Source organism: Corvus kubaryi, unplaced genomic scaffold, assembly GCF_017639235.1.
Source record: "Corvus kubaryi isolate FWS band 111438036 unplaced genomic scaffold, C.kubaryi_AGA036_p1.0 37266, whole genome shotgun sequence".
Lineage (NCBI taxonomy): Eukaryota > Metazoa > Chordata > Aves > Passeriformes > Corvidae > Corvus > Corvus kubaryi.
In genome coordinates, this window is record NW_024581081.1 from 8,110,363 (window position 1) to 8,128,259 (window position 17,897).

General features: G+C 39.6%; 1 protein-coding gene and 1 long non-coding RNA gene across 3 annotated transcripts in view; one reads left to right on the forward strand and one right to left on the reverse strand.

The window, feature by feature from the left end:
- LOC121663228 overlaps window positions 1-1,399 on the reverse strand; it is a 16,461-nt gene extending 15,062 nt beyond the window's left edge. Inside the window, exon 1 of one of the 2 annotated variants that reach the window (XR_006015571.1) lies at window positions 720-1,399. This is a non-coding gene — a long non-coding RNA (uncharacterized LOC121663228). Of the gene's footprint in view, window positions 1-443; window positions 624-719 lie in introns of those variants that run through there. The other variant, XR_006015572.1, reaches the window with a different exon arrangement.
- Window positions 81-17,897, forward strand: part of SLC35F3 (solute carrier family 35 member F3) — a 168,369-nt gene continuing 150,552 nt past the window's right edge. The window contains exons 1-2 of the mRNA XM_042025262.1: window positions 81-370; window positions 644-873. Coding sequence (XP_041881196.1) covers window positions 318-370; window positions 644-873 — 283 coding nt within the window. The 5' untranslated portion in view covers window positions 81-317. The remainder of the gene's footprint in view (window positions 371-643; window positions 874-17,897) is intronic.

Genomic DNA, 17,897 nt, shown 5'->3' on the forward strand with positions numbered 1-17,897 from the left:
AGGCGGGAGCGCGCGGGGTGGGGGGCGCGGAGCGCGCCCTGCCCTGCCCGGCCCCCGCCGCCGGCGCTCCGCAGGCGGCAGCGGCTCGCAGGCGGCAGCGCTGGCCCGCCCGTCTCCGTCTTTCCATCCCTGCCTGCCTCTCTCCCTGCCTGCCTCTCCCGCCGGGGCCAGCGCCAGCCCGGGGACCCTCTGCCACGGGGCGCCGCCTCCCCCGCTCGCTCCTTCCCTTCCTTTCCGCCTCTTACCCGGCCGGTGAGAGCCGCCGGCTCGCCCCGCCGGGAAGCCTGGGCGCCCCCCAGCCATCGCTGCTGCTCCCCATGGGGATCCGGGAGTTCCCCAACGGCTCCGCGCGGGGCAAAGCCGCCACGCTGTGAGTACCGCCGGGGGCCGGGCGGGTGGGCCGGGGGCACGGGGACACCCCACACCGCCCCACCTCGCCTTACCCTGGTCGGCGGCGGCGCCGCCCGTTCCCGGGGGTCGCTCCGGTGGAGGGCGGCGAGGAAAGTTGTGGGCGCCGCGGGTCCGGGCGGGCTCCGCTGCCGGCAGGGGTCCCGCCGTCCGCCGCCAACTTCACCCGGGGCCGGCGGGGGGCGGTGGCGCTGGCAGCGCGGCCCCGGGCTGACGCCCCTCTCCCGACCCGCAGCGGCATGCGGCGCTCCCCCGATGTCAGCCCCCGGCGGCTGTCCGACATCAGCCCGCAGCTGCGGCAGCTCAAGTACCTGGTGGTGGACGAGGCCATTAAAGAGGACTTGAAGTGGTCCCGCTCCGTGGAAGACCTCACCAGCGCGTCCGTGGGGCTCACCTCCATCGAGGAACGCATCCTCCGCATCACCGGCTACTACGGCTACCAGCCCTGGGCCGCCAGCTACAAACGTGAGTCCCCGGCACGGACGGGCGTGGGGGTTTGCCAGGACGGGGGCGAGCGGGGGCAGCCCGGAACCGGCTGAGGGATGTGGGTTCGAGGGGCCGATCGCTTTGCCGCTGGAATAAACCTCGCTCAAGTGCTCTCACTCTCGGCGAAAAATTCTATGCCCGTGTTGCCTTAGTCCTTTGGCAGTGGCTGGTTCACGAGAGCGTGGTGCTAAGAATGATGACAGCTAAATTCTGCTAAGAAAATAGGTCAAATGTTTGTCTTCGATGTTGCAGGCACACTTAGCGACGGTAATCACCGTGGGCTGACAGCTGTGTAAAAGCCCCTGCACGTTCACGCACGTACCATTTCCACAAGTAACGCGTTATCAGTGTATGTTTCCGTTGTTTTAGGAGTCTGTCAAATTTTCCCAGCACTTGAGCTGAATGATCTGTCTTTCCTATGTCGAGTGAAACTGTTTCTTTCGTACGCATGCACTTGAGAAAGAAACTTCCAATGATAACGATATGAAGAGAGGTGTAGCTGTATTCTTTCATATACATGATTTAAAAAAGGAATGCCCTATTTCCTGTCCATCATTCATCATGTTTATGTCAATTGTATGCATGAAAAAGTTCTAGAATAGTTTACCAGTTAATTGAAGTCATAGCATTATTTTGGTTTTCTTAATGTCATTTATAACATTACAGGGTTTTTGTTGAAAAAAGGATTCTGCTGTAACAGAAATAATCGCTTTGCTGGAAACACTGGCTCTGATAAAGTGGTTGTTTTCATGTTGTACTTCCCTAAGTATTAAGTGCAAATGTTCTGAAATATTTACTACTGGATTATCTATTTGGCAGTGTGTTTAATAATGGAATAGAATGACACAAGAATGCATGGCACACAGTACTAGTTCAGTTTTTCTCTGAGAAGAGCCACTCCTGGTTGCCTGAAAATAGGACTTTACTAATAAATATTCTAATACCTCGTCTATGAGAGCCTTTTTTTATTTTTTTTCTTTGATTGCAATTATGACAGAAATATTGGATATTTGCTACTTTACTCACTAGGAGTATGGTATTTCTGGAAGAGCAATTCCAGTGCCTGGATTGGGGCTGTTCTTGAGAGTAAAGTTTATTCAGGCGGTTTTAAGGATCAGATCATATGTGGTTGCCAGACTGAGTTGGATGTTAATGGTTCTATCTAACAGAGTGACTAATAGTCTAGCTGAAGTCACACTGAGCTGCTGTGGCTGAACCTTCTGAAATAATAAAGGTCATGCTGGCTCCTCAATTATAACCTATTTGTTGAAATTTATAACTCTGTCTGAAAAAGTTAATAGCAAGCCTAAGCCTGCTATTCTAGTTACATTTTCTCTCCTAAATTGATGTGAATAACAAAATTACATACTTTAATTGTAATGGTGGGGAATAAATATACAAAGTGTCTGATTTTCATAAATGTATGTCTAAAAATAATAGGTTATGTGAATTTGTTGCCAATTTAAAATCTGAGTTACTAGGAACATGGAAGGACACGTAGAAGAAAAGACACATCTCTAAAGCATGGTTTAAGGAGAGCTGTGTTGATCTGCATCAGTTGAATAGCTGACTGAATAGGGTATATCATAAAGTGGGAAGACAACTTTGTCACCACCACTTTGAAACCTCTTTGAATACTCCCTCAAGTTGGGTTGACATCTAATTTTGGGATATGGACTTTCCTTGTGACTTTGCAGTTAGAAAGTTTATTTGGCTCAAGTACTGTGATCAAATTATTTTTGTTAAGCTCAGATTGCAACCTGGGTACTTTTTGTCATCTTATTTTGCATGCTTGTAGACATTTGGATGCACTATGATTATAATTATGGAGTGCACTAATAATGGACCTGCTTTGCAGAAAATAAATCTATAATATGGTCTGATCTAGATTTATTGAGTCTGTTTCTCTTGGTGACATTCTTTTTATTGCAACTAAATTGCCTTTAGGGCCAGATCTACTTCTTTTGCACTCAAGTGTATTCTTTCATACTTTATTTAGACTGTTTATATATATACAGGTGTATGTGCAGATATATATAATTGTTTGAGGGATCCAGAAAGCTTTGGCTTATTTGGTTATTTTTGTTTTAGCAAACCTCTGTTAGGGAAACTACCACTAATAATCCAAAATAGTGTTACCATGATCCCAAAACTTCCTTGGAGAACAATTTAAAACATACTGGGATGCCTCAAGGTTATGTAGCAAATCCAGTATTTAATATTCTTATAAATTAGTGGAAAGAGAGGAGAAAGAAGTGAAAATGTGCTGAAGACACAAATTGATCTGGATTGGACAGAATGAGAAAAGACTCATAACATTATTCTCAGGAGACTTGCCCCAGCCAGGTGACTTGCTGAAATGTCAATAAATGTCATTCAGTTATCACAAACAGAAGCCTCATGTTTCCTGAAAATGCTGAAATTACCTGCCAGCTTTCACATTACATTGGCTGGTGAGTTTGGGACTGTACACAGCTCAGGGAAGACCTCTGCTGTTTGCCTGCACTTGCAAACCAGATTTTAGGAACTGGAATAATGTGATGCAGTTCCTGTGTGTTAGGATGCCTTCAGAGAATTTAGTGAAATACTGTAATTTTGGTTGCCTGCTCTCAAAAAATATTACAGGAGGCTCTGACATGAGCAAGGAGAAAGAGTACAGGCAATCTGTAAAGAGCCTCAAGAGTTTTTGCTGTTTACCTTAAAGAGGTTGAAATGAAAGTATTGGAAAGTACTGACACATTGCTTAGGCAGGCAGAGAGTTTTTCTTCTTTCTGTGTCATAAGAGAAAAAGGCAGGCAAAGAAACTGAAAAGCCATCAATTAAAGACTGATTGATTGAAAAACAATATTTAAGAAAACGTGATTTATTCTTGAGACGAAGATTTCAAGGGATTGTAATAGCAGTGGAAAGATCTGGAATTGTGATAAAATGGGAAACATATCGGAGAGAATATTAAATTTCATTATCCAGAATTCAAATTAGCCCCTCCTTAGGGTGTGAGGAGACTTTTCTTGAGGGTTTCTTGTGCTTCCCTCCATAGCATCTGCCAACCTTTAGAAAGAGAATAGGAGTGTTTCCTGATCCAATCTGGTAGTTCTTATTTTTCTGAATTCTTTGATTTCCAGGGTAACTAATTATGTGGTTAACTGCTCTCCAGTCTAAATCAAATATTCATATGTGTCCCGTGGGAAATATTTTGCAGCATGTGATTTGATTTTTCGAATATAAAGGCAGAGGGGAAGAAACAGATAAGATGCCATCAGATTGTAGAATCATACTCTTATGCAGCTACCAATGTAAAAGCTCAATATTTGTGAAATTCTCATTATCAGTAAGAGGTATGTTGCCTTTTAATTTTTTTTCTTTTAGTTAGAACATAGGGATCAAAGACTTTAATTTAAAAAAGCCCCCTAAACAATGCCACAAGATTTGCAGAACCCATTGACAGTCTTCTGTCAAAGAAGCTATTGTTAGAGCTGTATTAGCACTGCTGTTCTCTTCCATGAAGGTTATGTGAATTCTCATGATTTCTGCTTCTGGAAGCCTGGGACTTCAGCTGAAGAGCAAAGGCAAGTTTGGAGGTGAACAGCCGTATTTTAAGTTTCATTTTCACACCATTATCAGTCAGAATAATTCTAAAATATTCTAAAAATATTCTAATATTCTAAAATATTCTAAATATTTTAAGAAGTATAGTTCCCTGGGAGCTTTTCTGTGCTTGACAGATACTGGTGTCACAAAACTCTTGGACTGTCCTCCTGGGCAGTATGGAAGACTTGTCTATTTTAATGATTGTAGCAATCACCAGGGTGCTTATTTCCTGTGGAAACAAATGTGCACAGCTATCACCTTTACCAAACCTTCATTTTTCTCTAATTAGGTCTATTTTGTGGTGATTCAATATCACACTGTGTCATTATGTGATTAGTATTTTAAATACATTCACGTGGGCTTGAGCCAGCTATCCTTATTTTGCAATCTTCTTCCTACAGATCACCTGCTTCTACTCCTTGTTTAAGATTAGGGTCTTTCTTTTAAAGCAGGGACTTTCATATATCCTTAGCATGTGTTTGTAAATACAGACTTATTGTGGACAAAACAGGATTATATGGGCCTTGGCCTCCCTCTTTTATTCACTTACATTCTTTCTGTGCTCACAGATGTTTCTCTGCCTGCAGAAAGAAAATTAAGAGAATAGTATGTAGTTTTAACTCCTCTCAGTTCTGTTTACTAGGAATTGACTGCTATCTGTGGGTCATGGCTTGTGAACATACATTTCTCTGAGACTTTGACCTTGTGAATAATTCCAGGTTGTCCCAGTGGTAACTTTTAAGAGATGTGATGTTCAGGTGAAAGGGAAAGATTGTGTCAACTAAATGAAGTTCTCTGGCTTTGCTTCTCCCTGCTACCTTAAATATCAGGTTTCATATTTTTAATGTTTCCTCATAGTTATTTCAGCAATAACAAAAACCATATCATTTTAATGCACAAAATTTCAATGTAGTACTCATCCAGTGTGTAGCACATTAGGTCTTGACCTGAATGTGGAATTGAAGTGCTATCACCAGTGTAAGTAACATACTGGAACACATTGTCTGAATAGCCTGAGCATTGCACAGAAAGCATAATTGTCTGAGTATGCCAATCACAGAATTATGTCAGAGAATGATTTGTGTAAGAAGGGACCTTAAAAGTCATCTAGTTTCCACCCCCCTGCCATAGGCAGGGACACGTTCACTGGACCAGCTAGCTCAAATCCTCATCCAGGTTGGCCTTGAGCACTTCCAGGGATGGGGCACTCCTAACTCCTCTGGGCAGACTGTTCCCACCTATAGACTTTGACAGCCTTTCAAGCTAATAGTTTAGTGTTGGTTTTAGCTAATTAAACGTATGAGCACTGTACCCTTATAAATATTAGAGTATCAGTTATACAGCTAAAGACCAGTGTTTCCAACTGATCCCCAGTGTTCCTCCTTGTGATTTTCTTTTCATGTGCCACTGAATGCTGAAATTTCACAGTTGCTAAAAGCAAATCCAGTGAGGATATGAATCGAGAGAAATTTGTGCAAATACCATTTTCATGTATTTGCATCTGAGGGAGAATTTAACTTACTCTTTTGAGTTGATATACTCCAGAAGTTCAAAGATGTAAGTTGAAGACTATAATTTTCTCTGGGGAAAGCCATTTTCAGGCCAACGGTAAGCAGTTAATTTAAACTGATTGCTTGCTTTCCAATGCATAAATATTGAATGTAATAAGTTTATAACTGAAGCAAGACTTGGTGGTATCGTTCATGTTGCTGTTTCTGAAGTCAAATGATTATGTGAGAATATTGCTTTTCAGGTGAAAACATGGAGTAACCTCTAGATATCTTGCTTGGTGCAGCTATCTAAGTTTCTCTCCCCAGGGTCAATCTATAGGTCAACAGCCCTTCTACAATACCCAATCTGTAGGTCACCACTGAAGAAGCTTAGAAGATTAATAACAATATGTGTTTTATAGCTCTTTTTTTTTTTTCTTTTAAGATAGGCTTATGGCATCTGAAGCCTAGTTTATTTTTTAATCAATGTTCTTCAACTCTTCATTGTCAATACTAACATAAGTAATTTTTATGCTACCAAGAAAACCTACGAGAACACGGGAATGCCTACAGGTGAAAGAAAGCAACGGTGATGAATTGCACTGCAGATTTAAATTACTATAGCGTTGTTGTTTCAAATGTCAGTTGCAGTTATCTGCTGCAAGCTAAACCTACATACGGTGATACATGAACCAGGGATATTAGTGACTTATGCCCACATGGCAGCTCACACAAAGACTTCTTAAGCAATTTCCTCACGTACATAGTAGTGTAACTGAGAAGAGCTGTCCCCAGAAACAGTCTTTTTAAGTATTTCAGAGACCCAATCACAAGTCTGCCTGTATCCCAGATACTACAGGATATGTTTCTCCTTTGAAAGGGAACCCATTGGCTCCTGAGGGTTTTAGATCTTTGGGTGGTCTTGCAATGAGAATGAGGACTATCTGGCCACCGAAGAGAATGAGCTTGAGAATGAGCACTATCTGGCCACCTAAGGCAGAGCAGAGCAGTATGGGTGCTGAATACTGAGCAGCTGCAAAGATTCCAGGTGAATATTTAAAAAAAAAAAGCCTTTCAGATGCTTCTTTTTCAAGACAATTCCAATAGAGAAGAAACATGGGGGTTCTTAGGCTTTTGAAAATTGGTAATAATTTTTTGGCCTGTACTAAGGAGAAAACTGGTTCCTGTTGCAATACAAAGCTTAATTAATCACCGACTTTAAGTTTTAAATTTCTTGCTGGCAAGCCAAGCAAATTCTAATTTAAACTGGTTTGCTAAACATTTTTGATTGTTTAATAAATATTTAGTAAATGGTAAATGTTCAGTGAACACTTAGTAACTTGTTTACTAAACAGTTTTAATTGTGTAGTGTTAAGTAACCACCACTTTTAACTAGGCAGATAAATAAATATTTTGTGTTTCGTATCTAGGTTTCAAAGGGAAGAAACTAAAAATTGCCATCTACAAAACGGGCCCTCTTTTTTTGCTTGTTTGCTGTTTAAACAAATTAATTCATTGCTTTCAGCTTTTTTTTCAGTGCAGCTTTAATTTCATGTCATCTTCAGCCATTTATGCAAAACAGTTCATGGGACAGCAATTAGGAGTCTGTTGACTTCCAGCATTCATTTTATACCCTTAATGAATGTTATCATTGAATGCTGCTGTGTTAGAATATACCACTGAAGTCTCCACCATGAAAACCTACTGCTAAACCTAGCTGTAGGTTTTTGCAAGGTCAGGACCCATGTTAACAGTTTTGAAGAGAGTTACCTGGCATTTGAGAATCCTTTCATTGGAAAACTGCCTTTTTTTTTTTGTTGTTGTTTTTTTGTTTTTTTGTTTTTAAATAGAAATGTGAGCATGTTCACTAATCAATAAAATATGGGTTGTTGCTAAAATCACATACTACTCTGAATTGATATGGAATAATGAGGGAGCAAGTTAATTTGTGAAAAAAATTAATTTGGAAACTATCAAGAATCATGAACAAATACTTTTTTTTTGGAACTATTTTTATTGCAGACCCTTTGTCAGGGTAAATTTCTGTAATAGTTCTGGAGTGCACTGTGTGAGGTTTGTTTGCAACTTTAAATAATGATTTCTTTAAAAAAAACAATTAATTGCACAAGATAATGGCATTGAAATCAGACTACAAAGCCCGTGTTGTTCTACCGTGATACCAGATACTGTTGTGTTACTGAAGTGTTACTGAAACACAAAGCCACAAAAGGACAACGACCAGCAGTGCTCATTAGCTTAATAGCTAGTTTTACTAGATTTTGGCTCATGTCAGGGCTGTCTTCAAGGTGAGTTTTTGTGCCATAATCTCTCTTCAGTATAATGAGGTGTTTGCGTTTCGTATTCCTTGGGTAAATTGCTGATAATTTCTGCCATTTACTTGAGATCGAATAAGCCTCAAGAGAAAGAGGAGGATGGCAACCTGGTATAGGGGCAGCTATACCCTGCCAATGGCAGGGAGTTGGAACCAGGTGATCCTTAAGGTCCCTTTCAACCCACACTGTTCTGTGATTTTATAGAAAAGTTATGTAAAGGCCACTTTAGCCCTTTGGCAAGTGCCATCCTTTGGAATGCAAGGGTGTCGTTTTGTCCCTCTTGATGTTTTGGAAGCTGAAGCCATAGACTTTCTGCTGTTGCTTGTGAATGATGGCTACTCAGAGAACAGTAATAAGATGAGCACTTATGTTTGTAGAAATTTATCTGCAGATCATGGTCCCTACCTAGGGAATACCTTGCCTTCATGGGATACATCTTATTGTAGAAACCACTTCCCTGAGCATTTATGATTCCCTGTTTGTCTTCACTAGGCATGTGTTCTTTCATTCCTCAGCATATCCTTCGAAGAAAGAAAGATGCTGTGATTGTGTTGTAGTGCTAGGTTTAGCTTAGCAAGCTGCAGCTTTCCCTGAGAGCTCAGCGGAGCTGCTTAGGGCAGTACAACCACTGTCGCCCTCCCGTAGTCCATTTTGGATGGCTCTGCAGTTTTGCTCCAGCAGCTATCAGCTTTACAACGCAGTGGCAGCGAAGGAGGCGAGAAGGGTCTCTCCATGAGGGTTTTAGAGGATCTTTAATCTTACATCTTGTCCCAGCGATCCCCAGAGGCAGAGAGACCCCGTGATCCGGGCGCAGGGGCTTTTCCTCAGGGGCTATGGGGTGGTACATGGGCAGAGTTGGGGTACAGGAACCAACAGGGAGGACCCGAGGGAGTGGCCAGGAGTAGGGGCAGGGGACAGTGGGGGGGAACAATGTGAAAGGCATTTAATAAATGAATCAGTGGGAAATACAACACCACATGATTGCATGGAAGACCATAGAGAAATATTTTCTTTATGAACCACTACATGTACTATTCCTTAGACAGAAGGGATGCAGCAGTGATATTCCCTGATTTCATTTTCTTTACACTTTGAGAAGCTTGTTCTCCTCTCAGTCATCTCCCCTTATAAAAAAGTGCATCTGAGTGATTTCAGACACCTCTCTTTTTCTCTGGAACTTAAGGGCCTAATAAGGTTCTTTTTTTTTTTTTTTACCAAATGTGCCTTATTTTGCTTCCTGTCATTTTGTTTCCATGAATGTATCTGGCCAATAGAGGATTTGGGCTGCTTTCTGAGAAAAGCTCTTCCAGCAGTGTAGGAATTTAGGTAGCCTCACATTTAGAAGAATAACAATGACATCACGTAGTCAATAGGATGTATTAACTCAGCAAGCCAATCATCTGAGGCAAGGATATTTGCATATTTGAGCTTCTCCAGGATAAGGGAATGTAACTGATTTTTAGTGAAATAAAAAGGCCTTAATCTTGCAATTAAATGTTCTTTTTGCTTTGCCATAACTAGCCTCTGTCAAATAATTCATGAGAAGTGCCTTATATGTCTAAACGAAGCAAGCAGATTTTCAGTTTTGAGCACTGGTGCAGAGTCCTATTGATCCCATTGCAATAAAAATATTGTGGCAGAGCTGATCCAATAGTAACAACCCAAAGGTGCAGGGTTTGAAGAGGTGGACTCTGCTGGGTGATGCATGCAAAGCCAGTTTATTACACAAGTTACCAGCATTTTATAGTTTACTACTCCTGGGTAGATCCATAGGCTCAACCCCCCCTGCCCCATCAAGTCCTTGGTGATTCCCTCTTGCAACAGTGGTGTGTCCTGGCTAACCATCCTTTTGCACCAGAGGCTCAGGTCATGTCGTCCTGTTCGTCCCGTTTTGCCTCTTGTTCTTGCCTTGGGCTTTGTTTCATCTGTTTCTCGTTCTTGCCTTGAGTTTTTATCTGTCCCATGGCTTTCACAGCACTAAAGCTAGTAGATCCACACAGCTATCAACTTTCATTGCTCTCTGGCCTCTGTCACAAAGGGTATCTTTTTCCTTGACTCTTACATCAGAAATACCACAAATTTGATGCTTTTCCTCACTATCTCTTCACACCAGCTAAGGTACCAAAGTAGCATGGAAGTTGAGCTGCTTGTCCACTGTCCAAGCTGAGCAGGCCAAGTCATTCCACCCTTAAACTCACTGACTGTTGTGCTGTTTTTAGCCCTGTGGCAGCCTGGGGGCTCTGCTTCATCCAGGATATCTTGCTTTGGCTTTGCCAGATCCATGCAGTTGTGTGAACAGAGCACAGGTTTGTGCTCAGGTGGGAAGTAAAGCAAGAACCTGCTCCTTCAGAGCTGCTGTGCTTGTGTGAGAATGGTGATGGTGTATTCATGGTCATGCCCTGAAAACCTGGAGTTGTTTTTCCTGTTTCAAGCAGTAACTCCTTTCCAGAAAATCTGGTCCATTGGGTGTTCAGTAGGGATTATCTGCTTGCAAATTTTTTACCCTAGCTGAAATATGCAGTGCCAGGATTAACATCAACAGTGCAGTGTTTGCACCATGAAACAGGAAATACAACTTTATGGCTTTGATTCTGTTGTCTCTCCTTCTCACTTGTGCAATGTTTTTTGGAAACTTTGAGACTGATTTAATTACTATGCAGCCATTTATTCTGGACAAGCGAAGATGGTAATCATGTTCACTTTTTCAGCTTAGGCGCTAGCTACCACTTATGGTTTTGGTTAGCACTTTCCATGGAATGGAAATTAATGACAGAAAACATTGTTCCTTGTACTTTTGCTGAAATGATTTTTAGCTGCATAGCATTTAGTGTTCTGCTGGCCTGGTAATTTCTCAGTTGTGGGTCTTTCTTCCCTTCAGAAACAAGACATTTATAAAGTAAAGAAATATGTTTAGGTTTGATTACCAAAGGCTACTTAAAAAGAAAAAAATTACAAAATAATGTAAAGGTAGAAAAAGGCAGTCAAGAAACAAACCCCTTAATGTCAGTGGAGACATGGAAAATGTCTTTAATTAAGTTAGGAGATTTGATCACTTTCAAGTTGAGCAAGAGGAATGAGAAAAGAGCAGAAAAGGCTGCATTTTTTTTAGCAGATTTGGCTTCCTGACATTTCTACATCATATGTTGTGACTAGAGGCCTCTGTTTTTCAGGACTTATATTTCAGCTATTTCTTACATGCATTGCAAGTGTATTCCATGGGCCTGAACTTGGGAACTCAGGTTTCAAGCAAGCCAGAGATTATGCCCAGACAAGTATTCTGGTGCATTCAGGAGTTATAAAATTATTTAAGTTTTCTCGATAGACATAGGAATGACAAGTGGGTCTTGACTTGGAAATGAACATAAGCCCACATTCAGTTATTATAGTAGGTATATCATGGTACTCCTACATACAGCCATGTGAACTTTCTTCCAATATATGGGAAGTAAAGTCCTCTTTATCAGTCTGGGAAATTACATGAGTTGGAGTAAAAACTAGGGTAGCATGAAGGAATGGAGCTACTCTATGCATGGCTTCAGGGATTTTGGGAGACTATCTGACGCCTGTATGGTTTTTCCAGCTTGCCAGGTTATCTTGGGAGAATATATGAAGAATGCACAAAGACATCTTAAATGACTGCCTTCCCACAGTTGTTGGCTTGTAAGACTTATGAAGATCCTCTTAGAGGGTGCAGTGTGGAATTGGATCTCTGGTTCCAGTTCATAAAATTACATCACAGTCTTTGGGAAGTATTATTTGATAAGCAACTTATTTAATAAACAACTTACTTACTTGCTTTTCTTGTTTCAAAGACAACTTGCTTTCAAACTTTATAGCTTTGTAATATGTAGTTTAATATCTGTAGGAAATTCCTTGTCTTCTGCAAATAGTGATTTCAAGAGGTAGAGGGCTGTAGATGTGTTTTGACTTCACCCAGAGTGAGAAGTAGTTTCATGTTTTATAATATTTCTCCAAATGGAAACAAAAACGAGAGTAAATCATAGAAGCATGGATGAGTAATTTCTTTGTAGAGAAATGCATGGACAAGAAACATGTCTTGTACTGGGAACGATACTTTGTGCTTTCTGGTTTTGCTATCTGCATAGTAAAAACTGGATCTCATTGGAAATAATTATGACAAACAATATTAAGCATTCTGTATTTATTTATACAAAATGAAAATATTTTTGCATAGCATCTTTATAGGAATCTTTGCTATTAAGATTACTTTAAAATGATGCTCATATACCAGACAGTGTTTTATCACTGCATGTCAAATTGTTTTACACCGTACAATAACATTTCTCTAAAGGCACAATATCTCTTGTCTATATCATGAAAATGCACTGGAAGTGGTACTGAAACTAGAATCTTTAGAGTATAAGCCTAAACTCTCTTATGACTCTCTAGGTAGTTTTTGTTCCGCGATGAGCTTACTGAAGAAGGGAAACAGGGAAATGCATCTCCAGTAGAGCACTTTTTAATGTATTATTTAGTTCTGCACTGATAATGATGAGAGAATTAGAAAACCTGTTAGGATGAATCCCTGACTCCAACCAAGCCCATGGCACTTTTCTCAGCAACTTCAGTCAAGCCAGGCTTCACCTACCAGGCTTAAGTCTTTGAGTTTGCCTTTTAAGCAGGCTTCCTGCTTTGTGTGCTGAACATTTGTTCCTAAGGCAACTGCATCCAATTACACCTACCCATACATGGTCTTTATTATATGCTCCTGAGCGCTACTGAGGAGCTCAATTTAAATTATAGAATAATTATTTCTTTTAATAGATGTGCAATTTTAAATTTCTTTAATCTTAAACTTGGTGGGTTTTTTATTATTTTTTTATTATTATTATATATATATATATATATAATATAATTATTTATTATTATTTTATTATTACTTAATATCTTGTCCGAACATGGGTAGAAAGTATCTACAGAAATTGAGAAGAGACCACTCTTTCTTCCCGTTGCCTAGAAAACTGACTACCAGATCCCAAGTGCTGAAAGCAGAATGAACATACATGCAATTGTTTGCAGTTTTAGGTTAGGAGTAAAGAATCGAGACTTCTAACAGGGCATGCTATAGAAGCAACAATAGAGGAGAAAAAAGTGCTTAAACAAGTCTGTTACCAATAGAAAATATGTATTGCCCTAAGCTCTAACTCCCACATTTTTGCTAAATAATAAAACATTGTTCATGTCTTTCTGCTTCAGATGAAGACAAAAAATCTGCCTGTACTAGAGGGGGGGTCACTGAATGGGTCTGAGGCAGAAGCCTTTCAGAACAGTAAAAGAAAGACATTCCAGTTCATCATTTGTATAAGTAGCAGTCTGAAAGCCAGTTAGGTTTTGACAGCCCTGACTCAGGTGAGGAATAAGAACATATAAACCCAGAACTCCTTGCAAATGTAAACAAAGGACAGTATGCAGTGGGATGGAATTACAGTGTTCTTGGAGAAATTTGAAATGCTAGAGATAAAAAAATGTTGTACATTCAGCTTAGGTTTTTGGTGGTGATGTTGTTGTTAAATTATCCCACCACAAAGCCATATGTGTGATGGGCAGGATGCGGCTTGGAGAAACTCCGTGGTAACGTTTAAAATCTATCTAATGAAACTGTTTGAGTTAGTGCATTAACCTCTTATCTCTTTATTTTCAGAAGCCAAAATTGTTCCATCTTCATGTTGGTAAAACTGATAGAAGCTAAGAGGAATTTTGCCAAACTAAAACCAATAACTAATGATATGAAGGAATACTGCAGTCCTGAAAGGAATTGAGGGTTCTGGTATGACTCTGTAATAAGTTTGTGAAAGCTGTGCAGTTTGGCAAGCCTGGACACTCTTAAACCTCCAGAGAGTCCCAGAGCATGCTCACCAAAGTATTTTTACAAACACAACATGCTGTATCACAAGGCTAGAGTCTCTTTTGCTGTTTGAACATGTTCTACACTTTTCAAATGGAAGTGCAAAGTAACTGGATCTGGTCCCAGCTTCTAGCTGAGAGCATTTGTGTTGCAACTATCTATTGATATAAACATGTATAGAAAATTCCCTTCCAGCCAAGAGCATTCTCCTTGTGAACGTCTAGTGAATTCTTTCGCTTTCCTTCACTTTTTTCCATGCTGAAGGTAATTAGACAGTTGGTATTTTTGATCCTCCAATTATCTATAAGAAAATGATCCTTCTTATTTATGCTGGCTGAGGACAGCATGGGAGCAATGAAACTGCCTTTCCCTCTGAAAAAGTTCAAAGCAGGAAGAGGTAAAACAATCTCAAATGTTGAGATAATTAGGATCTTGAAACACTTTTTTGGAGGGAGGTTTGTAGAACCTATGCAAAGTTGCACGCCCAGTTGTAGGAATTGTAGCAGAGAAATAAGGAGTCAAGATCAAGAGGCATAAAATACCCTGGATATTAAGTGCTCTAGCTGAATTACTTGCACTGTAGAATAATTGGAAGGTACAACAAAATCAGCACCTTGCAGAAAGGCTTCTTCTACTTGAGATATATAGCTCTCAGTTAGTTCAAGGTTAAAACAGTTGCACTGTAATCTGCTTTGTGTAACAGCAGCTGATTTTACTAAAGGATAAGTGGTTATATAAATCTCAGCTCAGTGTTGAAGCTGGTGAATTTCACTGACGAATTTCAATAACCAACCTTGCAAGTCTGATCTTTCTTGGGTTTTTTGTTGCTGTTGGTTTATTTCCCAATAGGCTGAATTATTCTGTCATCTCATAAGGATGATTTCATTCGATTTTCTTTTTTTTTGTATTAAAATTAGAGCCATTCTCAACCATTACATAATTCAAATAACATATCTCAAATAATTTTGCATTTATAAGCTTTTGGGATTAACTAATGAATGAAATTTAAATATTATATTAGTTATGATAAGGTAACATTTCAGGCATGTCAGCGTTGAAGAAGCATTTGGACAAAGTCCTTAATAATATGCATTAACTTTTGGTCAGCCCTCTGAAGCTGGCAGCTGGACGAGATGACCATGGTAGGTCCCATCTGAAATTGTTCTATTTTTTCCTACTCTTCATCTCTCATAATTTTTTTATGCTAATGTTACACCATTAAAATATTAAGGACCTTATCCAGTAACCAAAATAATAGCTGAAAACACCCATGGGTGTAATTACAGCATCATGCATCTGCTTTGCAATTGAAAAATAGGTCTTTAGTGGTTTTATTCAGTTAAATAATGAGGAAGCTGTATTTCATTGGAGTTACTGAGTTGCATGGAAATGTCACTGCAACTATTTAATACACAAGTTTCAAGCCTGCAAAATTACATATGAGTAACTTAAGCTGTGCAGAAGGTGTGTGACTAAAATTATTTGTCTGTATATATTAGCTTTGAGGATATGAATTATCTGTATTGCTCCAAGTAGTTGGTTTTAGCCAACAGTGAATGTAGAACTTTTAAAAAAATACTAATTTAATATTCTTCACGTCATAAAATATCATTTTTATTTGTCTGTGCTAATTATAGCTGTCTAGAAGATTGTATCATTACTCTCATATATAAATTTTAAGTAAATTTCTGTGTAAATAGACCAATTTTTTTTTTGGTGCAAACATAAATAATTCCATGCACTGTCAAAATACTTGAGTTCTCATAGTCATTTTGTCCTTTTCAACGTAATCACTGATCGGTGCTTTAATTTTTTTCAAGTCTGATCTAGTCATTTTTACAGAATATAATGGAATCCAAAGTAACTTGCATGTGCTGAGCAATTTAGCTTGACACAATGGTCTGTCTATAAGGAAAAATTCTTGTGACAGGGTTTCTTTGTGGTTTATTTAATACAAATTAGAATCTGTATAAATTAGTGTTTTGATGGATGTTTGTCTTATTTCAGAAAAATGTATTTCTTCAGGTAATAATTCTGAGTGAGCAATTAGACGTTGTTGCAACGTGTTGAGAACTTAAGACTTTGATATCTTGTTCGCAAGAAGCACCATTTCCTTAAGCATAAAATCCTCTTCAAACCAAATACATCATTTATTTTATTTACATTGGTTCTCTGTTGACTTCAGTGAAGTGCTAATTAAGCAGTACGAGCTTGTAGAATACCGCTTAAAATAAGTAGCTTGGAAAAGACAAGTAAAGTCAATTATCAGTTGTAGGGTTTAAGGAAAACAGCATTAAATTTTCAGATGTCTCTCTGAATAAAAATTATAATTTGGATGCCCTGGATCCCAAATGCGGCATGTGACAAGAAACTGTAGCTACCTTTTCCTGGTGCTTTTCTTTGTTTTGTTTTGAGGTTTTTTGTTTGTTTGGGGTTTTCTTGTGGGTCAGGTTTTTGGAAAGAGAAAAGATCTTGTTACAGACAGGTCTTATAGACTTGTAGTCTATACAAGATTTATAGTCTCTTGTATAGAACACAACTCTTCTTGTTCTAGATAAACATCGCTTAAGGGACAGCTATCTTTATGTAGCCGCTATTAACCACATTTTATTTGTGAGTGTTCAGCTGCAATTTTAACAAAGAGAGTGGGGAGAGAGGGAGAGAAATTAATCCTACCTGCTGGGAGGTGTCCTGTGGGAAGCCTTACAGTTGCTTTCTGTTCTCCAGCCAGATCATTCTCTTGCTCAAAGCCCTCAGCGTCTTCCTTGCTGCACTCTCTACCCCATTTAGCACTTCATTTGTCTTTTCTCTCAGCTACTGATGATTTTTTTTTTCCTCTCCTGTTTAGGTTTCTTATCTGTCATGGGAAAGTCTCTTTCATTTTCTAACAGCTGACTGCAGTACTGGTCGTGTATAGATAAAGACCAGACCTAGAAGAAAAGGAAATTCAGAAACACTAACAACATTCTGGACACTGATGTGCTAAAACCAAAAACTGCTAATATGTTCTGAGTTTTCTGTGCGGAACGCAAAGAGAGAAGGTGGCCAGTGCTAGAAAGGCAACTCTCAAAGGAGTTGGGGAAAAATGGCGAAGGGGAAGGCTGGTAAACCATGAGTTATACCAGTTAATTTTAACATTTAAAATGAGTGAACATAGGTTTCTAAATAGAGATAGGGTTTCAAGTTGCTTTATGATAGGATCTGTACAACTGCTGGGCATCAGTACAAATATTATGAATGTAAAGTAGTATCTGTTCTGCAGAGGAATATATGTCCCAATCTGTTTGTGTGTAGCCAGTCATCTCTAAGAATGAAATGCTAGTAAATTGTATTGAAGCCCTCTGCCTCCTTTAAACCAGCATTTTCTGAAGAGCTGGTCAGACCTTCCCTCACAGCTCCTGCAGGCAAAAATGAGAAATGTTGGCTCACACAGCAAATGTCATGTAACTCACCTGAGTTCTGGTTTTGATAGTCATGATGTGCTGGACTATCCATATGCATATATATGGCAGTTAACAAAAACGATTTTGGCAGTAACAGAGCAACAGGGATAAAATATGGAAATCGAAGGAAAACACACTGAATCAATTCACTAAGTAAAAAAATTAAAGCAAAATAAAACACAAAGTGAAAGAGATTTTTATGGAAGTGTAAAGAGTACGTGGGTGAGATGCCATATGGAGCATTGGGTTGCGGGCAGCCAAATTTGCATCTGATGTAAGC